At 39.2% G+C, this 26,769-nt stretch overlaps 2 protein-coding genes across 4 annotated transcripts in view; one reads left to right on the top strand and one right to left on the bottom strand.

The window, feature by feature from the left end:
- Nucleotides 1-11,012, top strand: part of cep85l (centrosomal protein 85, like) — an 83,663-nt gene extending 72,651 nt beyond the window's left edge. The window contains exons 9-14 of one of the 3 annotated variants that reach the window (XM_036582087.1): nt 152-306; nt 1,263-1,380; nt 2,401-2,451; nt 3,156-3,263; nt 6,587-6,770; nt 8,445-11,012. In XM_036582087.1, coding sequence (XP_036437980.1) covers nt 152-306; nt 1,263-1,380; nt 2,401-2,451; nt 3,156-3,263; nt 6,587-6,770; nt 8,445-8,608 — 780 coding nt within the window. In that variant the 3' untranslated portion in view covers nt 8,609-11,012. The remainder of the gene's footprint in view (nt 1-151; nt 307-1,262; nt 1,381-2,400; nt 2,452-3,155; nt 3,264-6,586; nt 6,771-8,444) is intronic. The other 2 variants (XM_036582088.1, XM_036582085.1) reach the window with 2 other exon arrangements.
- Nucleotides 11,013-11,852: 840 nt separating this feature from the next.
- On the bottom strand, nt 11,853-24,919 carry si:dkeyp-114g9.1 (uncharacterized protein LOC555399 homolog). Its single transcript, XM_036582625.1, has 8 exons — nt 24,620-24,919; nt 22,657-22,942; nt 22,408-22,530; nt 20,175-20,432; nt 19,255-19,346; nt 16,694-16,875; nt 13,609-13,778; nt 11,853-12,070 (listed from the first exon to the last, which is right to left on the bottom strand). Exons 1-8 carry the CDS (start codon nt 24,917-24,919, stop codon nt 11,886-11,888), a joined length of 1,596 nt encoding a protein of 531 aa, XP_036438518.1. The 3' UTR covers nt 11,853-11,885.
- Between the last annotated feature and the right edge of the window lie 1,850 nt (nt 24,920-26,769).

Here is a 26,769-nt window from a genome sequence, read left to right as displayed (position 1 = left end):
ATAATGACAATACCAGTTTTTGCTAATTACAGTATATCTGCATGTTAATGTTGACACTAGAGATTTATCATTGACATTCATCATTGACTTTTATCTTTGTGTATATATATGTGCACATTTTCACTTTCGCACATTATTATGTGTGTATCAGTTGGAGGAGGTGCAGGGTAAAGCACGGGCACTGCAGGAGACAGTGGTCCAGCTGGAGAAGAGCTTAGAGGAAAGTCGATCTGTGCTGCAGGAGAAAGACGCCCTCATAGAGACCCAGTCCAAAAGAGAGAAGGAACTGGTGGCTGCTGTGCAAAGGTAGCTCTCTCTAATCACAGTGTGGGATGGACAGTATGATGATATTTATCATTATAGTGAGAAATTATCTCACAATATGCCACAGTATGCTTCTCTGAACATGTGGATATCATCAGTACTTATAAAGCACTGACAAACTGTATGTTTCATTACAAGGAGAGCACAGTTAGTCTTGTTTAATTGGATTTAAGGCAGAACAGCACATGAAACGCTGAATAAAAATCACTGCATTCAACAATAGACACGGAAACATTTGCCACATACAGATGTGTAAATTGCCACATTGATAACACAGAGGAGCTTTATGAGCAGCAGCTGGGTTACAGCTTCTGATCTAGAATGCACTTCGGTTAGCTGAGCTCTCGTAGAAAGACAGAATGCCTGGTTATGGCAGTAACATGGTTGGCATGCTACCACTGATGCTGTTCTTGAACTGAATTGTAAAGGATCAGTGCAATTTTTTGTGCACTGCTCTTTCGCTGGTACATGTTGTCCTTTCCAACTTGTTCACAAATCTCAAAAAACTAAATTTCATAATATATATCGCATATTGTGAAACTGTCTTCAATGCCTAACCATAGCTTGTACGTCCGCACTCTGCAGCCTGAACTTTTCACAGGTCATGTAATGTGCATGAAGAGAAACAAGAAGCAAAAATCACAGCCTAAAACTCCTCTATCACAGCACTCGCATAACCCATAATAAGACTGGAGCAACAGCCTGCAATTGCACGTTTGAAAAATGATGGTGGACGTCATTTGCTCTTTACTTGTTGAATTGTTTTATGGAGCTATTTGTAGACAATGTAATGCTGGCAGTAATAACCTCTTAAGGGAAAAGGCAGAATGTTTTGTATAATCCTTCCATGTAATGTGCATCTCTAGCAAGATCTGTTCGAGTCACTTGTTAGTTATATTAATAATCTCTGTCTGTCTGTCTCTCTAATGCCCCTTTAGTTTGCAGGAGAAGGTAGAGAAGTGTCTGGAGGACGGAGTGCGGTTGCCCATGCTGGACTTGAAGCAACTTGAGAGGGAGAACACACGTCTGCTAGAACAGCAGAGTCAGAGTAGCATGGTACACACCAACCCTTCCACTTGTCCACAATGGCTTTCAGTGCAGATAGCTCTGATCTTAAAGGTGCATTATACGATTCTGGAGAACGATTGTTGATTTTTGAACTCAACAGCAAAACAAACACACCTCTCCTTTCAGTGCTTCTACAGAAGCTCTGCCCCCCAAATTCATGGACATGAGGCAAACAGCGCTTTTTTGGATCTTTGTGGCCATAAATCCCTTCACAAACTTTGTACAGATAAATACAATGATGTAACATTAGAGTGAACAACCACACAACAAGTAATGTAACAAACATTAACTAGACTGTCGATTAGCAAACTGTTGCAACAATTGCTGCTGTGAAGCTAATCAGTTGCTATCACAAACATTAGCAAATGGGACAAAACAAAACAGACCTATTGTTTCGGTCAAACAGCGAAAATAAGTTAATGTAACCAGAAACACAGCAACCTTCTTATCAGTTTTCATGCATTTTACCTCTCAATAAAGCTGAAGTCAGCTCCTTTTTCGAGTTTTCCCGTTCCACCTTAAGTGGTGCACACACAATGCTGTGTGTGGGGTTACTGTCTGGGGAGGGCCGACGTTTTCAGGTGGGGCTAACATGCAGCCGGAGCAGATATTAAAACAAAAAAAAGAGAAGCTCAGATTAAAAGACACACAGAGGGGGTGTGACTTCATTCACTTCTCATCATGCATGATTCCACTATGTCTTTACATTGAAAATAGTTCTTTGCTGCTGTATTAGTGTTAGAAATGTTGTATATATAACCTTTAAATGCTTACAAAATATACTTTTGTGACTGAAAAAACCTTGAAAATACTGTCACTTGTTTTGTTTATCTGTAAGCTTTTGTTTTCTCTGCCAGTCTGTTTTCATTCTTATTGAGTACACTCTCACGACTAAAGCTACACATGAAGTGCACCTCTGACACCCACACAGCCACCCACCTGTCCACACTCATCTTCTGGGTTTTAGCTGTGGGTAATCGTTCAATTTATGATGCTCTCTGCTTTCAGCTGATCGACAGCCAGAAGCAGCAGATTGACAAGCTCACCCTGGAGTTGACGGTAAGAAAGCTGTCTTTGTTGTTCTTGGAGCTTTTAGTTTGATTGGCCCATACAGTACAGTTAATGGCTCTTTCTTTCATGGGCACAAGACAGCTGTGAGAGCTGTATTGCATACTGTATCTAGTACTGTTCTGTTTTATTGCTACATATTGCAAAGAAAATATTGCCCAGGCTGCCTTAAACTTTTGAACATCAGATAATAAGTTGAGTAGGCATAAACACAGATACTTTAATTATTTATTATTTAATTATTTAATTCCACATAAAAAACCCACAGCTGCCTGGTGCTGTGATTGGTCAGGGTCCTCACTGCACACAGTAAAAACTATTGTGATAGGTCAGAACAGTGGTGTCCAGCGTTATCCACAGAGGTCCAAAGCACTAAGAGGAGGATACGTTTGGACACTGGGTTAGAGGGCTCCTTCACATATTCCAGCCTTTTGCAGTATCAGTATTGCCAACTCCAACATTGGAACAATGATTAAAACATGTTATATGGACCATCCCTAGCACAGAGCTGAGAGCTGGGTTTCTGTGAAAGTTGGGTGCATGAGCAGGTCTTTTGATGAATGCACGTAATCAGAACCAGCAGACTCTGCCTAAGTGAAGGAAGCACTGAGCGTGCTCTGTGAAATGAATGCTGTGTCATTCCCCTCTCTCTATCTCTTTCTCTCTCTCTCTCCCTCGCACTCTCTCCGTATCAGGCGCTGGAGAAGAAGCTGCAGAAGGAGAGGGGGATCACACAGGAACTCCACAAGCAGCTGGCAGAGAGAGAAGAGGAGCTTGAGACCCTCTCTAAGAGTGTCTACCAGGTACAGCCATCTCCTGGCTTCCTTCACTGTGAGAGCATTTTGAAACCGGGCTGGGCAATATCACGACAATCTGCCAAATCACAGTATATTTTTCAGTATCATTCAGTATTTATAATTTATAATTACATCCACACACTAAATGTCCAGCTCTAACTAGTATTTTTAGCCCTGAAGATAACAGAAAATGTATTCTGGTTGCGCTGCAGTACTCCTGATTTAATAAGACCAAACCAGTTCTATGCAGCAGGGGATTTTGGTCTTCTTTTTGCCATAATCTCCTCTTGTTTTAAGATATTTTCCTCAAACTCACCTTTTTTACCCCTTCATCATGTCAGCACTGGCAATAGTTTGACAGCGAACTCTCCTGTCTGTCCAGCTGGTTTGTGTTGTTGTGAGTGAACGGCTAGACTTTTTCTCCCCTCACTGTTTATCGAGTAGAAGTATTTTACTTTTATTCTACTCCTGTTCTAAATGTATTTTTAATGCAGAAAAATGGTTCGATTTGATAATGGTCACTGTATTATCACCCAGGTCTGCTGTGAAGTGCTCTCGCGTATCTCCCTGCTGGCCATCCTTGTGAAATGTTCATGGTTGTGGAGGTTAGGGCTTGATTGAAGGCTCATTTTAGTGCCATTACGTCTTCTGTTCTTTCCCTGAGCTTTTCATAGCAGAAAGGGTCATGAATAACCCAGCTGGCCCTCAGCACACAATTATAATTCATGATGTGATTTTTCACATCGGCGTCTCAAGGTGAGAGAGAGTTGAGGCGCTCGCACACGTAAACCATTCCGCACAGACTGAGCCACACACGGCTCAAAACGACAACAGAGAAACCTTGTGTTATGGCCGTCCATTACCCAGCTGACAGGGCATTGAAGCCCATTATCAGCAGGGATTTTCCCCCCTCTCTGTCTAGTGCTCTGATCCACACATACGTGGTTGCAGTTTTGACCTTGATGACCTTGAAGTAGCACTGTTCACCACCATCAAAAATTGGATGTCAGTGAAAGAGTGAAGCTGTGGCTGCAGTCTGTTCTAAAAGGCCTTTCATGGCTTTCTGTTTTAATCTGCCATCATAGAGTTCAAAGCTGTCATGAATGCTTTTTGCTGATGGGTTGTGATGACTCTGTTATCAGTTCACTCACTTAAAGTTTTATAATTTGTTTGAACTTTCGGGAAGTCAATAACTTTGGTGGAACAGTTAGGCTTCTTCCTGGTTTGTGGTTTGTGCTGTTTCAAGTGAACAGCTAGACTTCTTCCTCTCTCTTATCAACTGAATAAAAAGTGCCCATAGCCGCTTATTTTACTAAAGCACTAAATGTTCAAAGTTTAAGCCTTTGTGGCTGATATGCAATTGGGGAACAGAATGGCACACTTTTTCAGAAATACCTTGTGCTTTTTAATATTTAATATCGATATTTTGTAATATTTAATATCGATATTTTGTTTGTAATTTCGGCAAACTGATGACCTTGATGGTACTCACGCCACAAAATCACAAAAAATCTGGATTTTTGAAGAGTGGTTGGTCTTTCATCATCTTGCATAACTGGAGGCAATCGTCAGGCTTGCTCACCTTCACTTAGTGTCAGCGTGTTTGCCGGGCAGCTGCTGGAGATCAAAGTTGCAGCTCCTCATCAGCATCGCTGATACTGAAGCCTGTGCTCAAGCTCACTGCAGCACTCTGAAGCGCTTTTGGAATCTGTCATTCACCATTAAATAATACTGATGAATTTCCCAAACAACTGCTTGAAATTCAACCCAAGTTTCATACTTTTCTTTGAATCTGTCCTAAAAACATGCCACCTCGGTCAGACAACACAGCAAGAGCTTATTCAAATGCTAGTGCTTTAATTCAGCATCACAGGGTACACATACACACATCACACACACACAGACACACTTCACATTCATGTTCACAAACATCTTGCATTTGAACTCAGCTGTCACAGTCAGCTTGAGTAGTTCTCAAAAAGTCATGTGGTTTAATCCCAAAATTACATGCCCCAATGGACAAACCTGAGCGAATAGAATAAAACCTAACAGTCATTTTCAAAACCACTGTTTCAAATTTCAAAAAGGTCATTTCAGTATACTACATTTTTTGTGGATTAAAACAGACAAAGCTTCTAAATTCTAAACAGGGAACCGAATATCACCGTAATGAACAAATACAAAAAAAAACTAATTTTAATTATTCCAACCAAACTTGTGTGACCGATACTGATTTTAAGGCACCAGTAATTCCATAACTGATAAAATTGGCTGATAAAATCTTTAATCTTTTAAATATTTAATCTTTACTGTAAATATGTCTAATATATACTGATAGTTCTCAGACAACCTCTTAAATAATATAGGAAATTGTAGCACTGGGGATGGAGTTACTCAGAATCCTTTGCATTACAGGTTCATAATGTTACAAATATGTCTATAACTGTAAATAATGTCAGGTTTTAACATGCTATAACCTGCTGAAGGTTAGGTTTGGATACATTTTACACGTATTTGTGATACTAACAATAATTATGTTCTGTGTTAAAATCTACTGGTTCGTTTATCTGAATTGGTGTCATATATTTAAACAAGGTGTGACTGATAAGGGGCGCAACTTGCAGTTTATCATCATAGATTGAGAGCTTGAATCCTGGCAACCCAAAAAGCCACTTCTTGAAAAAGCAATTATCAGCAGTATCTTTGCTGACACAGATAAAACTGTGGGTCATCCATTTTGGCTAGCTGATATGTTTGCCAGGCGATGGATAGACAGACGTACCTTCTTGATTTTGAAAGAGAACATATCGGTGCTACAGTGAATAATAGTGTATGGACTATAAATAAGTTGTGTGTCTTGAATGTGGGTGTGGGATATGGATTATTGTTTAAAAATCTCTCAGCTTATAAAAGTTTCTCAGAAATAGTCTTAACCCTTACAAAATTGAGAATTACTTTTGCTAGGCTATTATTGTTTTGCTAGGCTATTGAGATGTAAGTTTGTATTTACATGTTTACGTATATAGTTATTTAATGAATTAAATTTATATTTGATTTATATTCTCTGTCGACAGATTGGGTCTACATTTCTGGCTTTTTTTTTGTTTGACAGAAAACAAGAAAGAAATGTAAAGGATGGTTTCTGCCAAAAATGAAAAAAAAAACTGTACACACATCCAGAACTTTTCAATCAAATTCAAATCATGTTTCATAAATTGAACCAGATGTATTAAAGCAACAAAAATACTAACCTGTGCAGGACTGGACTTTCAGAGTTTTGGTCTGAAGCTTGTCCTTAATGTTATGTGTGCTTTGTGTTGTGTGTACAGAACCAAAGACAGGCGGTTGATGATGAAGTGCTGCGGCCGCTCCCGGGCCCCGTGGTGCAGGAGGCGGGGCATCTGCTGGAGGAGATGTCCCTGTGTCTGCTGGATTTAAAGGCTCTCTGCAGCATCCTCACTCAGAGAGCTCAGGGCAAAGAGCCCAACCTGGCACTGCTGCTGGGCATCAAATGTGAGTGGCTCATCCATCCACACACTATCCACTGTTTACTGCACTCGGCCTCTGCACACTTCTCTGTCACATGCCATATATTTCATTTTACCCCTAATGCTCTAACAACCTGTATGTGTGGCCACACACGCTCACTCTTTCAAATACATATTTTATGTGTATAAAAACCCACCCAACAAAAATGACAACTGTACTACGGTACTTTTTATTTACTTGGTCCTACATTTCCACTGGAGCGGATGTAAAATAAACTCAGCAGTATTTGTTGTAGAAATTAATACTCTATTATATTTAACTCTTTATCAATAGCAAAAAGAAACATTTGTACTGGCGCATCAGTTTGCTTCCAGCTCTTGTTAGCTACTTAACATCATGCAAACTGCATGCCTAAATTAGTAAGCACTTGCTTCAAACTGCAATGAGTTAAGTGGTCTAAAATAGACTTCCGTTACTTGTTAGCTATGTAGTTCCAGAGTAAAACTAAAGAAGCAAACTTCAGAAGCCAGTAGGGATTAGTGTTTTTTCTGGATATGATAAGTGATGATGCTGCTGTCCAAACTGCCTGCTCCATCTCTCTGCTCTTAATATATTCTCACCTTACCTCTCTCGCTCTGTCTCTGTCTGGGCTCAAACTGTCTCAAATCCTGCAAACCATAGCTTGTAAAAATCAAAGAAGCACAAACAGAATAGAGCATCAACTGTTAAACATGAAATCTGTTACTTACCAAGTGAGCCTTACACACCTGAATGCCTTAAGACCAAACTTGAAAGACAGATACCCCCTACTCTTATGACTGTTGACAAAATACCTCTGCTAAGCCAGTGCGGTGTAACAGTCATGATGCAGTCAACAGTAGCACTAGTGCCATAAGTGTAAAATCAAATATTATACCAAATATAATACCACTCTTTGCCTTTAGTGCAGCTTCCGTTTTTTGGAAGACTTGATTTTAGCTGTGCAGAGAAATCTGCAGGGATGTTTTTCCACACCTCCAAAGTTCAGTCTTAGAGAGCTTCTTAGTTTGATTTGCAAATTTCCTTTTCTCAGTGAGGGCTTCTTGACAGTTACACATCCTTTCAGACTCATAGTGCTGAGTTGTCTTCTCAGTGGAACTATGGACAGAAACACCTGTGGATTTTTTTTAGATCTGAATCAAGAGTGGAGCTTGATTTTCTGCTCTCTCTCAAAGATAAAAGCTTTAAGTGCTGTTTATCTGACGGAGACAGATTTGGTGGTCTACCAGGCCTTACACAGCTGTTAGGGGACCACATTTTCTGTAACTTTTAATGATTTTTTTTTATTTCCATTTTTAGAAACACCTGTCTTTTTCCATTTATTTTTCTTTGATGTTTCCCTTCCTTATGAAAGTAGATTAGCTTGTATCTTCTCAGAAAAATTTCGTACTTAATGGTCATTTTGACTGGAAATTAAATGAAGAGTCCAGTCCATTGAAAATAAAAGTGACAAATTGTGAAGTAAAGAAGTCTAATAATAAAAAAGGAATTTTAGGTTACACTTCCATTACTGTGGTGAAGTGTTTTTCGGCTTTAGACTTGCTCAGTGTGACATTAAAAGGATTTGTGCCATTTGTCAGTTAAATCCAGGCATTTTGTCAGCTTGTTAAAGTGCTATTCTTTGTCTTATTATGGCTCTTTTTATGTTTCCTGTTCCAGCTATGAGCTGCTCAGGTGAAGAGAACAAGAAGCCGCCAGTGGAGGACAGCTTGCGGGCCAAGCTGCTGGAAGTGTGCCAGCTGAGGAAAGACATCGATGACCTGCGAACCATCATCTCTGACCGTTATGCGCAGGACATGGGAGAAAACTGCGTCACGCAGTGAAGCGTCCCCTAGAGGCCGGCCTGCCTGCTTCTCCAGAGCTTCCATTCACAGCCTGTGAGGACTGGAAGACAACAAAGGGAAATAATAATAGTAATAATACAGAACTGGGCTTTAGTTGCCCTGCAAAAACAGAGGTCTCTGACTACTGAATGTTGGACCAAGCTGTGAATCTAGTTTACATGGAAGTCTTTGTAGCTCTGTGTCTAAACGCTCATCTCCAGTTAAGATGGTATCCTATAAGAGTATGAACTTTTGTTGTATATTTATTGGGACTATGGATCACCCTGTTAGTCATTACAGTAAGTGTAGGGTGAGGGATCTCCAGATGTTTAGAAACTGCAGTAATGCAACAGGAACCACAGAATACATGTTTATGAGCCCTCCTGCAGCTAATAGGGAAAGGTGTGTGAAATGGTTAGTGCTGCTCCATCAAGTGCCTTGTGATGTTCCACTTTGTTCCCCCTGTTGTACCTCTGCAGAGCCCAAAACCGTCACAAATCCTCAGTCACTTTGACCCAAAGACATTAGTCCATCTTCTCCATCAACCGCTGCTGGTCGCAGGTCGACGCTGAAGCAAATTCAACTTCACGTACCAACCACCAGGCACACGGTTGTTTACTGTCTTCCGTTCAGCACCTTGTATTTTGACAGTAATGTTACTTTCCTCTTGTGATTCTTGTGCTCGTTCTTCTTTTTCCTCTGGTAGGACTGTATTAACGATATGAACAATCCAAGCTCGCTGAAAAGCTCTAAGAAGGGAGGGTTAAAAAATAAAAAATAGGGATTAGCAGCAGAGGCGTAGAATTTGCTAATAATTGTATTGGATTTCAGGTAATCATGTCAGGAAACCTTTTTAATTCAAGTGAAAATCAGGAATGTATCTGCAGTAGAACCCAAACAGTTCCTGATCTAGTGAAAAGAACTGCTTTCACAGGTTCTGGTCCTGAGGAAGTTCTTTTCATGTAGCTCCAAAGATGACATTGAGAGGAGGAAAAAAAGAATGTTCTTGGGGTTTTATTTTCAATTCAGTGAACTCTTGAACTCACTGAATATGGCGGGGGAAACGCACACATGGGATTTTATACGCAAACAGAAAATTAGAATTGTACAAAAAACAATGTCAATGCAAAATAGTTCTCAGGTATTTTAAGTAGACAGTGTTAAGCCTCCACCATTAAGGTGGAATTGCTTTGCTTTTTCATTTCAAAAGGGATTTTAACTCTTTAAGAGTTGTCTGGTCTTAAATGTTGGATCTTTTCCATGTTGGCCCCACACAAGATTCTTCTCTGTATGATGAACAGTTCAGAGACTCGGTCATGACAATCTATGCACAAACATTTGCAAGACGATGAATGTTTTAAGATATTTATTTAAAACAATTTATTCTTCGGATGTATCTAGCTAGCAGTATAACTTATATTCAGATTTTTTTTTGCATGAAAGGCTTTGTCAGTGTGCTTCCATCATCATGTGCATGTCTCTGTTATAAAGTTCATTGTAAATATTGTCCTGATGGAACAGATTAGCTAGTTGAAGCTGGTTTATGGATATGGTTTGACATACAAAGTGCTATGCAACCTCGTATTTACCAGCATCCACTATAGACTTCAGCAGACATTGTTTTTACTGTGCCTTTACAAATCTATGCAGCAAAGTCGAAATCCTGTGTATAATGTATGTCGGCAGGATTTCCATGATTAGCATGACTTGTAAGTTCAGACAACAGATGTATTCACCTGCTGAAAAGACTACACTCCTTGATGAACAGTGCAGTCATGTTAAGCCATAGCCACAAACAATGCATATTAATACTCAGGCAAAGTGGAGACTGAAACCTGACGAGGAATGTGCTCGCCGCACCTCCTGCTTTGTACATTACCGGACGGCATTAGACGAACGAGCATGCTGTAAGTGGTGTACAGTGATTGCATTGCAGATGCAAGCAAAGGGAAGCGCATGGTTGTCATGGCCGATTCTAATCACACTGTGGGATGAAGGCCGCTGGCTGGCTTTACTGTATGGTATAGACCTTCTCACTGGTTTAAATGTAGTTTAAGCTTTTAGTTTCTCAGCTAGACTTTACATATGCCAAAGCTCTATTTATGTACCAATTTTAAAAGTATTGACAAGTATTTTTCCATTTTATACAAAAATAATAAAAGACAAAAATTTTGCTTTTCATTTGTACAGAGGATAAATAAAATATTTTTCTAAAAACAGGTGTTGCATTTTCTTTTCTGCATTAATTACAAGTATGAAACAAAACTGCACTGTTATAGTGCATAGACATAGTCCAATATGTTTAGCCAACCTACCTCAAGCTTTTTTTTTGCCACCGTACCTCATACTTGGTTTTCCTGAGGTTTGATAAGTTAGAAGAGAAAGAGCCACATTTAAAGTGTTTTACACACTACACTAAATCCAGTTGAGCAAGACTAATTATGCTGTCTTTATAATGAAACATGCAGTGTCAGTGTTCTTTCAGTATTCATGATATCCATATCACAACAATATGCATTTCTGAGCATATACTTTATCAAGATAACAATAAAGTCATACTGCCCAGACATATGTTCCATATGCTTTCTTATAAGAAAAGAACACACCAGATAACCAGATAAAGTAGTTTTATGCTGAAAGGGACTTTAATAGTCTCAGGCTGTGTTCCTGGGATTCCTGAAAGATAATAAAGTCACAATCACCTCTTCCTCCAGCAATAAAGAGGGGAAGAAAAAAAAAATAAAAATCTAGTGGTCTTCCATGAGCATTGTTTCAAATATTTGTTAGATAATGTCAAATACCCCTTAAAGGCTTCATCCTGCCAGTTTAAGTGGGATAGGAGTGATGAACTTTTAAAAAGGAAAAGACACTTGGCACCACTGCTAAAATGCAATTTTAAATATTTTTACCCACTTCACTAGTCAATATGCTTATTATTAATATGCCAAGCACTGTGGCCTAAACCTGCATGCAGAATGGTGAAATATGGGCCACAAAATGCTATTCATACAATTTGTTCATAACAGTATCACCTGCATAAAAGTTCAAGGTCTTTCAGGCCTGTGACCCACACAGGCAGCTCCATCACAGCACTTTAAAAATGTATCAGTCCCAAGAATACACTGCAGTAAGCCAGTCCAATAAAAATTCATTTTCCCAAAAAATAAATAAGAATTCTAAAAGTATATTAAAATGATGTACTCTTAAAATACAATTAAAAAAAAATAAAAAAAAATCTCCAAAAGGGATCAGGGTCAGGCATGAGCAAAGGCCTGGCCTAAGCCACAGGTGGCTCAAAGACGATCTGTGAGAGGGCGCTGGCGGTGAGGTAGCTCAGGTGGGCATGAGCACACTGCAGGACCATCCCCTTCACCGTTTCCAGATAGAGCTGCTGACCGGAATGCAGATACAGCCAGATGAGCCGACTCAACTGGGAACTCAGAGAGCTCCCATGCAAAGTATCTGCACAGAAATAGGGGAGGGTCAAGAGCACAAACAGCCAAACAGGTTTATACATGAAATGTCTGAGGACACCTAGCTTTTCAAAATGTTTATTGAGTATGCCCTTTGGGGGGTGGACACTATTATATGTTAAATAGTTTCCAGACAAGCCTTCTAATTAGTGAGTTCATTCACAGACAGCTTGCATAAACTCCAGAAAAACAGTATTGGCAACAGAACTGAATGCTGTGGAGCAGCTACACATGAGACTAAGGTCACTATGCCCAATGTCAGGCATCAGCTAGAGGGGTATATAGAGGAGTGTTCTCTGGAGAGATGCTCCATCCAGTACCTTTGGGATGAGCTGGAATGATCCAGAACTAATCATCGAACATCAGTACCTGACTTCACTAATGTTATTGAGGCTGAATGCATATCAGTGATGTTCCAACTCCTACTGTAACGCCTTCCCAGAAGAGTAAAGGCTGTTCCCTATTATTCTCTTGATTTCAGATGTCAGCACTCAAACTTTTTAGCTGTTCAAAAGCTATTTTTGTTTTTCTCTTAAACAGTTTTTTGCTTTACATTGTGTGACAATTTAAATGGACCAATAGAAATGGTCTAAACTTACTTGAAATACAACCTCTTTATATTAACTTTCAGTGTAAGTTAAGAACATTTTTGCCCTATCCTGTCAATTACTACTATGGAGACACAGGGTTTTCTTTGGACTGTGACAGATGTGATCCAGTATCACTTTGAGCTATATTTACATCTGGCCAGTATTCCAGATGTCCATCTATCAATCCATCTACTTATTTATTTTTAAATACCAATATGATTCTGATATTATCATGTATCCCCAATAAAAGTGTATAGCCTAATCAGTGCTTCAAGCTATAAGAATACCCAAGACGACCTACAGCAGGCATTTGCTTTCCTAAGCTGGTAAACAAGACAAATTACCTGTGAGACCGCAACCATCTGATAAACTGACCACCATGTCCAAGGGTCAGAGAAGCATGCAGCAGCACGTCATAAATCCCAATTAACATTTTACTGATGCCTTGTCACAAACTCGCCAGTGATGAATGGTTCTTACTCAGGCAGGCAGGGGTGAATGATCAGACTCTTTCTCCTACGGTTCACCTGTATGACCTGAATTACTCCCAGTCTCTCAGCAACCCACATCAGCACTCAAACACCAATTAACATAAGGTAACACGCTGCATCAAGCCAAGCTGTTACTCTCAGCAATCTGAACTTGAGCCAACACAAAACTTCCTGAAGCAATGATTTTTCAGATAAGCATAAAGCTGAAGATACACAGCTAGTTGCTCAATATGGCTTCTGTGGAGGCTGAAAATTGTTTTTATTGGTAACGGAGAAGATACCTTTCCTTCCCCTGTTATCTAATGATCGGCAAGTGTGCATACTCCTAATGCCATTACAGTGGAAATGTTTCTGCGCAGTGAAGATTCCCAATGATGTATTGCAAATTATTTCAACTTTGTCACAACATAAGCACCACAGCGCTCTACAGAGCTCACTGAACTTGCCTTGAGGGATCTTGGTGTCATATTCCAGCAGTGTATAGAGCTCATCAGGGAGCAGCTGTCTTAGCCAGGCATTTTCTTCTAGAAAGATCCAGTTATGCACCATCCTCTTCCTGCGCAGGAAACCCTTCACATGCTCCAGATAGACAGCACTGCCAGACACCAAATACAACCTAAACAAAAGAAACGTCCTTTAGATATTACTGTGCGATTTACGTATACGCTTAAAGTGGAAATTACACCATTTTCGCAATTCAGCAGTTGAGATGTAAACAAAGTCGTTCAGAGTGGTTGTGAAATGAACCAAGAGAAACTAACTGCCTCTGATTTCTTTACAGTGGTGGTGACAGGAACCAGGGGTCAACACAATTTTATTTACTATTCAAAACCACCAGTTAACTCGAGTCTGAGTTTTTAGGCTAACACTGTCAGAACAAAATACTGTATCTCCAAAACAGTAACTTAACAGGAACCACTTAATTGAAAGGTAAACGATGACATTCCTCAGAAAAAGTGTGACCAAAAAAAGAAAAAGAAAATAATAAAAATATTGGAGATACAGTTTTGTCCCAACAGCACAGATATGTATTGTTGATCAGGGTAAGGGATTCAAATAAAAATGTTCAGGCCAAACTATTTCAAAACTACAATAAAACATTTTGGGCATCAGAAATTATTTGTAACCATTTTAAGTAGGCTAATAACTTCATGTGATGGAACTGTTAAAGGTGTTGAACACTTTGGACATTCAATTTCATGTTAGTCAGGTCTTCGACAAACACAGCCCCCAGTTCAGACATAAATGAATAAATAAGTAAAAATTCCACCACAAGGGAGAGCAGCAATAAAGACTTTACGCATTTTTTCTTCCCTAAATCAAAGAAAAGAGCAGCAGTAAAATGCAATTCTATGATGATAAATGTATTTGTTATGAACATGGGAATAAAAACTGCATTAGCAGGCAAGTTTCTGCATTAAGAAGCAAAAAAGCAGAGCAGCATAAATAGCTTTTGCAAAACAAGCAATTTCTCAAACACATCTGAACAATGCCAGAGAACAATGTATTCTTAAGCTGTTAAACTCCAGCAAATCACAGGAGACAACCCACTCTACTCATCTGGCTGTGCATCTGTACATTAAATTAATTGTCTGCAGCTTTTATTTTCAAAACACACCAAATTAAATTTAAAAGTTTAACTGAAATTCACAGAGCCAGACCAGAGAGCAACGCTTTAAATACTAGTGAATATGTGGGTTCACAAAGTCACTGCACTCCAATCTCCTCAAACTTGGCCCAGGATTTTAGCATTATCTGATTTTAAACTTCATAAGATCTAAAACGCATCCAGTGCTTCTCACACAAACATGGATTGTGCTGCCAAGTATCCTGGCAGCCACCCAAGTGTCCCATTTTAACAATTTCCAAAATATTTCAATTTTAATTCTAAACCATACATGTCTAATTTGAATAACCACTTATATAAGAAAGCATAATGGCATGAGCTTAGATGTCCACATACGGTCACATGCAAAAGTTTGGACACGAGTGACGTTTAATTGATTCTCTAAGTGAACACTCATCCTCTACAGAGAACATACTTCTGCACCTTTACAACTACTGTTCATTTGTTGACCAATATATTTGGGGGGAAAAAAATGAAATAAAAATGTTGCCTGTGCAAAAGTTTTGGCAAATTTCATATACATTTCATTTTTTCCTAATATGTTTAACTAAGCAAATAGAAATTGTGCACTAAAATTGCAGAACATCACAATTAGAGAAATTCCACAGATTCTTCAACATTTCAGCATAATTCAATTATTGATATGTAAAGAAAGTCATTCAGAGTGGCTTGATGCAAAATGCCCAGTTCTACAGAATTATTCACAGTGGTGGTGATGGGAACCAAACATCCAAAGTGTTTGGGAGCCTCTGAAAGCTCACTTACAGAAAACTAATATAGTAAAGTGTTTATGGTTATGAATGACAGATGCCTGAGACTTTATTTTACAATAGCTGTGAGATAAGGTCTTGTCCTTAAACACATTTATTAAAACACACTCACAGTAGAGAGGTATATGCTGGGCATTGCAAGGCAAAATAGTTTCCAAAGAGAATATTTTTCAGATTTACCACTATTTTACTGATAAACATTACATATACAAACTGAAAGACATGTAGTTTTACTGGTCACGTTGGATGATAAATAAGACTTGTGTGACCCCTGGTTCCCATCAGCACCACTGTAAAGAAATCAGAGTCTGTAAATTTCTCTATAATGAATCAGTTCACATCAAACCACTCTGACACAAACTCAATGACGGAATTATGCAGAAACGTTAAATAATTGCAGGAATTCATCTTTATATATCATTTGACCAGGGTTCTTCAAACTTCCGCATGTATATTAAAAGAGCAACCAACCCCCATCCACCCCCATTCTGTCTGATGCTCCCCTCCAGACTTCTTTCAGACCTGAGGGAAACACTGGCTTCCCTTGCCTAATCTGTCAATATAAAGGAGTTTTCAGGCTGGAAATGTTCCACTTAACATGGCTCACTGTATTCAGTTGATTCTGATGGAATTGGTTTGGCTTTAGAGAAGAGGTTCATTCCACTTGTTTCGAGATCAGTCGCCTGCACTTCAAAAGATACCATCGACTAGCAGTGGATCTCACCCAGCGACTGACTGCAGGCTGTGTGTTTGAAGCTGCCAGCAGTGCCCCAGTTCTCACACAGTGCGCTCTCCTGACTTCAAAGCCCTGCCCGAAAAACGACCACTAGTCGAGCTCAAGGTCTTCTGAACAAGGTCTTCATGGAAGCAACCCTCCACTCCTTTCCAAAACACAAAGCAGTGCTCAACAACAATCTGGCCAAAAAACCTTAAAATATGCACAATCCTTGGGGCACGATCAAAAATAGCAGGCAACCAGTGTCAATCTGTTACTGGGATGGAGGACCCATTAATAAAATTAAATTTTAAAGATGGTCTCGAAAGATGCTTGTGGAACACAGTTGCTCTTACACATTCAAATCTCCTCTCCACCACCATCTCCACAGAGAGAGCAAGAACAGCATCAGCACCTACTTGTAGTAGGGCAGCGTCTCGATCATCTTCCAGTTGACGTAATTAGCAGCTGTCTCCTCCAGGGCGCACACTCGGCTCATCTGGACTTTGGCCACCTGCCAGAACCGCTCGTGCTCTACCAGGGTCTCCTGCATCTCCCTCTTCAGAAGCATGTACACGCCTTCCAGAGTGTCCTCGTACACCTGTAAGCACATTATGCTACATTTTAAAAGGGGAATTTCACTGATGTAAGAAGCAACCAAAGTTAGAGTGGTTTGATGTTAAAAGCTTTGTTCTAGAGAAACTTGCAGTTAGAACTGTTAAGAGTGGTGGTGATAGGAACCAGACATCTGAAGAGTTTAATGCCTCTAAAAGCTCCCCAAAGAAAATTATTACACAAAATGGTTACAAATACGATGCCTGACACCAGAGACATTGTTTTGAGCTAGCTTAAGAAGCAAAATATATATTTACCACTATTTTACCATTATCTACACTACAAATAAAACCTCACAAGACAAATGTACAGTTGTATGCACTCTTGGTCAAATTACACATTTTGGTGATCTTAAGTAGTAAACGCCACATCTGCACAGAACAAACATAAAAAGGACATTTCTACTATATTTAACATACTGAAAAAACATAAAATAAGGTGTGTGCATTAAGCCACACTTTCAGTTGACATCCACTAGTGGTTAAGGTTTCAGAGCTAATTTGACCCATCAGGCCTCAAGTCAGGTGTAGACAATTCCAGAGCTTAAATTCTGTGACCCTTCAAACCTCTCAGGGTGCTGGGCTTATAGACCTCAACATTATTGAAAAAACTGGTTTGATCGCAAACGTGTGCATGCATTTTTTTCCCCCCAAAATATTAAATTCAGTTGACAAAAGGTAGAATTTACCAGTGACACCCAAACTTTCACATGTTCACTTGTCATTTTAGATAATAAATAAAAGGGCTGCATTTGCATTGTGGACATCACAGCCCCCTGGATCCCATCACTTCCACTGTTTAAAAGACACCTCAAGACCAAGTTTCTATACATGGGTCTTTTCCACATCAAACTACTCTGAATGAATCTGTTTACATCTCAACCATCAAATTACTAAAATAATTCTGAAATTTCTGCCCTTCAATGGACCTCCACTGCAAAACAAGATGAAATTGGCTGCCTATATTAAACTGTAAACACAAAAATGTCAAAATGTTTCAGGGCTTATGTCTAACATGCATTTCAGTACATCGCTGGGCAAAATAAATCCCTCTTGGGCCAAAATAATTGGACATTTTCAAAATGCCACATGGATAAAAAAACAAAAAAACAAAAACAAAAAACCAGAAGCATCAATCACTTCTAGTTTTCCCACCATGTCCTTGAATTACTGCTGGTGGGAGATGTTTTTACAGTGCTGTGTAATACGGCGAGAGCGTGCGTTCACACATGCAGTGTAATTGAATGGGACACACATTGATATGCCTAATCCATTTAGCCAGCCATTAGATGGGAGGCTGAGCTTCCTGTTGTCTGCTCAAGCTGCGACCTGTGAAATCACTGGCAGTAGCTAATGAACTGAAGACACATAATGGCAGGAGCTGTATACCACTGGAATACATAACGATCTGGCACGTTCTGCCAGCAGCTGGTTTACAGAAGAGTAATAAACAAATCATTCAGATTTAGCAGTTCTGAACATGCGAGAGTCTTAAAGCATGAATACAACTTAAGCATTTGATTTAAGTGTTTTGTACCAGAAATAACATTACGCTTCATTCTACTTCATTCTCTTAAAGTCAATCTGAAACCAAAACTGACTTTAAATTATTAGTTCATGTTCCTGATCAAATTAAAGCAGAGTTTCAGTGATTTGATATGAAATGCACCACTCTAGAGAAACTAGCACAGTCAAAACTGCACAGTGGTTTTGATGGGAACTAGATATCCGAAAAGTTATTACATTAAATGGTTATTAATACCTTGACTATTGCCTGAGGCACTGTTATGACAGTTTTGAGAATGTTTTAGGCCAAAACTTTCTAAAATCCACTAATGGCAGAGATACATGAATGATACAATGACACAATGAACCACTGTACAAGAAATATCTGAATGACTTTACATTTTAACCACTGAATTATGCAGATTCTGAAATGCCTCTTTACACATGACCCAAAAAAAAACAAACAAGCAAAAGCAAAGACGTTTCAGGCATTTGGAGCAGGCCACATCACTGCTGCCCAGTCTCAAGTGACCGAAGGCCCAGTACCTTTGCTGAGTCTGATAGTTAGAAACCTCCAATTTAAAAAGACAAAATTCCTGTTTGCATTGCATTCCAAAACAATGACTTTGCCTCACCATCAAAACATCTTTTGAGTTTTGAATGCATCACTGTGCAAAAGCAGGTAGGGAAAAGGTTATGTTAACAAACATCTTGCTTCCTCTCTTCCTCCCACTCAGCTAGCTCAGAGACCCTCCCTGATACTGTGGTTCACTCAGAAATGGGCCACGATACAGAAAAAAAAAGTGGACTGTGATTCCCAACTGATGCCAACTTTAACTAAGAGAAGAGCAACTCGGTACCTTTCTGCGTTTCAGTTTTCCCCAGTCACGGCCCAAGATCCAGGCCACTAGTGATTTGCACATAGAGAAGTAGTTTTCCACTGTATGAATACCTGCAGGGTGGGGGAAAAGTCAACTGGGACATGAAATGTAGCAGCACTTAGGCCTGACTAGATTAGAGGACTAAATTTTCTAGATCTGAGACTAAAAAGGATTTTCACAGAGTAATCCCTATCGACAGTGCAACTAATCCCAGAAATAAGATTAATCTGTCTGGATAACACAATTTAAGAGTCTGAGATAGAGCCATTTGATCACTAAAACTTTGACTCCTTTCCTGTCGAGGAAAACTTCTTCCAGTGAAAACCTGAAAGTAGAATAGATGGCAGGAAGCAAAGATGGTGTTTTGTGTTTGGGGTGGTGGTGGAAGGGCTGTTAACTTTAAGCATCACAAAACAATGTAGACAGTGACACCACATAGAATGACTGTCCCATCCACCCAGATTGGGGGAAAAAACAAAATACAACATAACCCTAAACCAGCACACACAGGCCTAGTAGCAGCAGTTAAACAATACTGAAATCTGGAGCTGCTGTAGCCCCCTCAGCACACCCACTTCCCATGTCCCTGGCAAGGAGGAAGTCTAAAAACTGCACCAAATCGGTAATTGAATTAAAAGATCAAGTTCACTTTAGTTCAGCCTCTGAACTACAAAGTCACTGGATCTTAATTTAGATCAACTTATGTTCATATCCGAATGTCTGAGAAGAAACATGTTCAAAGGTGCATATCATTCTTCAATTTTATAATTGTGTGACCTTACATATTGGTTATTATGCTTAAGTGCACTTAGAAGATACACCAACCATCTCTAAAGCTGAGAATTTTATAAATACAGGGTCAGAAAAAAGCCAGCAGCTCTCCTTTATATCTGACTCACCCACGTTCTCGTCTCCCCGAGCCAGGTGGCCCCTCCAGTAGTCGGAGGTGATGGGGTGCAGTGAGGCTAGATATCTTACATCGCACAGAGTTTCTCCCCACGTGGCCACTTTCTTCTTGCTGTGCTTTCTCCACTGCAGAAAGATGGCCCGCAGTTGTCGGTTAAATGGTGCTGGTTGGCGGAAGAGCCAGTAGGTGAAAAGCCATTGAAACCTGCACTGCATGTACTGGTGGTACATGGACTCCAGCTCTGAGTGGTCTAGAAAACAGAAGGACCAGTGTGATAGCAAAAATGTATAGCTTTTAAGCTTTATAAGCATAGTTTCCTAATCTTTAAATGTCAGACAGCAGGGGAGAGCAAGGCTCAACCAAACATTTTGGATTAATCTAAAAGAAGATCTGTGTAAAAACCATCTTATAGAGCTTGAGAACTGATGTCACACTGCGCTGCGTTACGCCATACTAGCAGGGTTCGTTCTTTGTTTACATGCTGTAAATACTCACATACATTATGAGGGCTTAAAAAAAGACTGTTATATTGTGTTTTCAGGCTTGTCATGCTTCATATTAAATCAAATGAAATGACAGTATCGTAAGCAACTCAAACAACTACATAATGATAAAATTGGCCTTACTGATGGTCTGAATCCAAACAAACCTCCAAAAAGTGAGTGGAGTAAATCATCTGGACATGCTAATGTTGTCTCATTTAATTTACAGACTGATCTCACAGGTTGGTATATACACACACAAATATAACGAACTGTTCAAACCAAAAGAACCTTTCCAACCTAAATACACAAAACACACAGCAATCAAAATAAATGATTTGTGAAAGAGCTAATACCTGGAGACTGTACTATAGCCTTATTAGCCTTTGCTGCAAGTTATTTACAAACTACAACAGTGCTCTTACAGATGGGACGACACTCTGTAATCAAAAAATAATTTACTATTATGGCACAAAAACAAAACAGCTGGTCAAATATCAAGAGATATCTGTCAGGTTGCCGTAAAACTTCACAGACGACACTGTGAAAGTACACCAAAAGCACATTTTACTTGGACCCCTCATTCATTTCATTCCATGTTAGGCTGCACCCTGCACTCCCCTACAGAAATCTGTGGCTGTGTAAACTTCAAGCCATATTCTATTTATATCTAAAGTTCAGTAGGGAACCATGCTAGTCCTTCAGTTCAGGCCATTAATGTCTATTAAATGACAATGACCTAAAAATTACAGACATTAATCTTTTTTAATGATTTCACAGAAATCATTACGCCTTTGATGAACTCTGAAAGCCTAGAAGGCTCTAAAGGTCTAAATTTTAAAATGAGTCCATTATTAACATAGTAAAACAAATCAGACAAGAATTACCACTGAGAAGCAGAACAGAGCATGTTTAAGTCATTTAGAAGCTTAGAAATCCCACTACGCATTGAAAGTTGTAACCTAGACAACCAGGACACAATGCAGAGGTAAAGAATGAGTCATGATTTTACTCTAAGACAGGGCCTCCCTGTCATGCACAAGCACCCCAACTTTCAAACCAACAGTTCATTACAACACTTTGAAGTTACTAAAAAATTGGATTATTGTGTTTTTCTTCAAAAGGCTTCCATCGCTTTTACGGAGAGGCATGGGAGGCAGGGGGTTTACAGACAAGAGGAAAATGTCTAAAGGTCTAGGAAAGCATCAGTTCTTTAAAGGGAAAATGTCCTTTTTGCTGATAAAAGTGGCAAACGGCACTCTTGCACAAAATCAAGCCTGTGAAAAGATGCATCTACTACAATAAAGCAGGCTCCAGTGTAGACTTCTACCAAAAAGTTTCCACCAGTACATTCAGTCCAATGTTGGCAGAATTCTTATTCACTAAGCAGCAACAAATTAGCTTAGACAAATAATCCAGTTGTGGGTAAATAAATATTAATAAAATGCAAATTATGATCACAGATACTCAAAACAAAAAAGCAATAAATTCCTGTTTCTCTTCAACCAGAGTTTATAAATGAATCAGATAGTCCACCAGCAACACAAGGGAAAAAGCCTTTGAGTAAATCAAACTGATTCAGCTAAGACCCAAAGTTCAGACTAAGATGAGACCTGATGGGAACTGATGAGAAGACCAGATGGACATGGACTTTTTGTAATACTGTCTGCTTACAAAGCCTACCCTGGAACTGTATACCCTGAAACTGATCGAACTGGATGGTCAAAAGGGCCAATTATTTACCGCTGTCTTGGTGTTGGGAGAGAACGTGATGAAACACCATCGCAGCACTGCCATGATGACTGAGGGCAAGGTTATACAGCTCCCTCCATTCAAATTTGAGGGTCTCGCATTCTTCAGATTTGTCTAAAAGTAAAATTACAAAAAAAATAAATAAATAAAAGATCAGCAAAACAAATGGACAAATAGTTCGCTTCACTTATCAGATGAACTTCTTATCAACTTCTCTGGCTGGGAACGTGAACAGACTACCTTGAAGCTTCTCTCTGAAGAGCTCTCTGGGGATGCCCCACAGCTTCTCCACATCGCTGCATAAAAGCAGTGCTGAGGGCAGGGGCACACGCTCCTCCAGTACAAGCCACTGGCTCCAGTACACACGAGGTGGAAACGGGACTTCAGCAAACAGCTTCTCTTGAAGCGAGCGGTTACAAAGGATGTTTCGGAATAGAGTTCTCCACATGAACACCAGACGGAAGGCAGTTTTGGCCAGGACGGTGGAACTCGCTGTGCCATTTGGAAGGCCAACACCAAATGAATCCTGAAGCAGATGGAGGTGGAAAAATAAATGTTAGTGTTACATTTCAGTCTACATCTTCAACAAAGCTGCAAGATTACAAGACCAGACTCATCCTTTTCTCCCTCCCCTAGGCCAATATACTATCAAGCCATATTTAGGCCTGATATTAATACCTGGTATTGGATCACTGCCATCTCTAGTTACTGCACACTGTAAGCCAAGGAAGAAGGCAAAAGCTGGTTTACAACACTATCTTTTCCCTTCTATTTACTGTTTACTGACCCCCCCCCCCTTTTCCCCCCAGTCACACTGCTTCTTAACAGATGAAGTACACGCAAGTCGGCCTGACAAAATTTACTGTGCATACAAAAAGGGAAACACACACACACACACACACACACACACACACAACAGATTTCATAAAATTAGATGAATTGAGGTTGAGACCAAGGTTATATTACCACTATTAGCACCTTTGTTACAGCTAAAAGAATTACCCCAGTAATGAGTTAACACACTGCCACAGTACTCCTCTTAAATGGCAACTTAGGCTGAAGCAAAATAAGTGAAAAATGTATTACTTTTAACTGTTGAATCATTTATAAAACCTCAGAGAAGTCGGTACAGAACTGCAAAGAAATTTCCTACTATATCCAGGCAAAGATCAGTGTTGGCAAAAAAAGCTGCGCTCCAACTGGCAAACCTGGGTTCACATTAGCTAGTACTTTGTTGTAAAAACAACAAATTCATTAAAAAACATATCAAAAGTTGTATACAGATTAATCATCAAACCAGGAATTGCATATGGGAAAAAAACACCATGTTTGAGTAATTTTAGTTTAAGTTGTGCCTCATTATTTGTGAGGCTCATGAGAAAATGAGACTGATCCAATATTTTCTGTAAAAATACTAATCTTTACTAATCAGCTTATATCAACCCAACATGGGCCCCTGGTATCAGACTGGTGATCAATACAAAACACTGTAAAAACTGGATGAGGACAGAATTTGGTTTGAAGTGAGGTTAAAAAAAAATGTGCACTTGTTCAGTGTCCTATTTATTTCACTTTGCACAGTGGTTTTCAAAGCATTTCTAAAGTAAATAAAACAAGTTAAATCGGTTTTCACTTTATGATAGTCTGTTCGGTTGAACTGAAACCATTTTATTTTACATTTAAAAACGATTTAACGGTTTTAACCGAGCGGTGACGAAATCGCGGTTTTCATTAAGGAGGACCAAAACAAGTCTGCGACAGTTAAAAAAAAGAAATAACAGCACAGTAATACAGCGGATGAGTGGAAACTAAGAGGACTTTTAATTAAGTTAATTAAGATTAATTAACATTCCCACTTTTCATTCATTAACATTCCCAATTTGTGTTTTAAAAACTTCGCAACAGAAGGAAACCGATTGCTAACAAGCTAACGTTAGCTAGCGAAGCTGGTCAGTTTGTTATTCGAATATTCCCGCTCCACCTTAAATGGCTGCAGCAGTTTCATTCTGGAATGCAACTGAATGTACTTGCTAGAGTATTTAAGGTGAAACGGGAAAGTTAAAACTAAAAGCGGGTGAAGAAAAAGCCGACTTCAGCCTCGTCAGCTAGCTAACATGAGTTTGTTAGCTTGAATATCCGAGCCGTGTTCGGCGGCGATGTTATTAATGCGCTTTTCTGCGCTTTTAACCGAGACAAAGCTGACCTGAAAGTGGCGAACCCACAGCGAATCACAGGAACCGATTCTGAAGAGGGCCGAGCAGGTGCTGCCGAGTCTGAGCAGAGACACGGGGTCCAGGAGCTTCAGAATACCGAGCAGCACCTCGTCGCTCAAATACAGCAGACCGACACCGCCGCTATCAGCGTTCAGGAGAGAGCTGCTCTCTTCACTTCTCAGCCCATCCTCGTCCGGGGCTGTGGACATCCTGGAGAACTGCTCCAGCAGCCCCTCACTCTCCCAGGCCGTGTCATGGTCTGCCATACCTGCCCTGCCCACCTTTGCCATTACCGAGAGACGACTTAAAGGGTCGGGAAGTACCACTTTTGAGCCCCGGGGGGTGAACAGAAGGGCGTTCAGCTTTTTATCTAGTTTCATCACAAATTTCAGCATTAAAATGCTTTTAGTTCATGCTTAAACAAGATAGTTCTTCAGGGGTTCTTCAGTAAAGCCAGTGAACCACGAGTTCTATATTGATCCATTTCATGCTTAAATGATTCTTTGCATGCCGAATGGGGTTTATATTGATATAGAATGTGTTGTATGTTGTTCTGTACAGAACCTTTATGAAAATGGTTCTCTATAGCACCAAAAAAGGGTTCTTCTGTTGTGTACAAGCTTGACATCGTAACAATAGAAGAAAGCTTTTTGGTGCTTTAAACGTTAATCTGAAGAACCATCTCACCAGGCAAAGAACCATTTAAGCATGAAATAGCTCTATATAGAACTCATGGTTCTAAATGGAACCATTCCCTTTACTAAAAAAGCCTTGAAGAACTATCTAAATAACCAAAGTGTGGTAGTAAAATAATTTGAGTTTAGCTTGTAAGATTTTAGATTATGATTTCAGTTTTCATGGCCTTTCACAGTTTCATTTTAATCAGAGGAACACTTCTTTTTCACTGGTATGAATTAAATGATACTATGCGGTAATACAGTTTTCACAATTAAAAATCTAATTCTCAATCTATTTAAAATAAATAAATATTTTTACATGTAAGAACTACTTTTTAAGAGAGCCTTTCGTTGAAAATGTTCGTTTCATTAAAATTAATTGGGAAAAGTGACAAATTCTTACTAATGAGACTTGAAATCTTACGAACTAAAATTCCTAAAGTAAAAGTTTCAAAATGACATGAAAATTACATTACATTTTTACATTACATTTCTTGTTTTGTTTAGTACTAATAACATCTTTATTTGTTCAGATTGCATTTCTGAAATCAAAGTGTGTGTACTATAAGGTAAAATGGGTTTCTTTACCACAGCAGTGATGGATTTACCTCCTTAATGAGTGAGCTAACAGGCCTAGCACATTATTTTTTACCAACATATGCTATGGGTAATTTTTACATTTTAAAACTCTTATTTTGTTAAATTAATGCTTCTAAAGTAAGATGCAGTGAACAATGATTTGTGATCATATACACTATTCGAAGCAGTAAAACTTACTTTTAGGAACTCTAATTTACTATTAATGGAGCAATGCATCATTCTTTTAGTAAGACCCAAGAACACAGAACAGACTGCATGTAATCCTATGACTAGTCTTGAATATTTTTATATAGTTATCGGCTTCCGTACATCATCCACTTTCTCTCAATCGGAGGAACACCGGGAACTGAAGCTGGAACCTTTAGAGTATTTTTTAGCTATGAAAATAAAAGATAAACAATGATTTTGTACAAACACTTTTGGTTAATACATTGATTTAGAAATATTTAGCTATAATTTACAAAATAACCTGAGTGCATGATGTTACTGTAATGTTTCTAGGCCTCTGCAAGAGACCAATGGTACAAGATCATTTTGCGACTGACCTACAGCATAAGGCTGTGGAGGTGGTTTTGCACTTAGTTTATAAACACATTTATCAAAAAAGGGAAATGCTTTAAAAGCATTGTTAGTCTGTCATAGGCTATTAGTATTCTGTCATGTGAGAGGGATTTGTGATTTTCATCTTCTGTTAATCATATCAGTGTTCATATGTTTACAGTATGAGCTATATCTTATACTAGACTTTTGTAAAGTAAGAGTCCACCTTAGCACCCATATACTGAACACTTAGATTGACAGAAAGAGGAATAGTAACAATAGCAACGTTGCAGTGGTATCTTACACATTGAATCATTTTCAGC

The sequence above is a fragment of the Colossoma macropomum genome, unplaced genomic scaffold (assembly GCF_904425465.1).
Source record: "Colossoma macropomum unplaced genomic scaffold, Colossoma_macropomum, whole genome shotgun sequence".
Taxonomy (NCBI): Eukaryota; Metazoa; Chordata; class Actinopteri; order Characiformes; family Serrasalmidae; genus Colossoma; species Colossoma macropomum.
The sequence above is the reverse complement of the archived record's forward strand: the minus strand, read 5'-3'. Positions and strand labels throughout refer to the sequence as shown.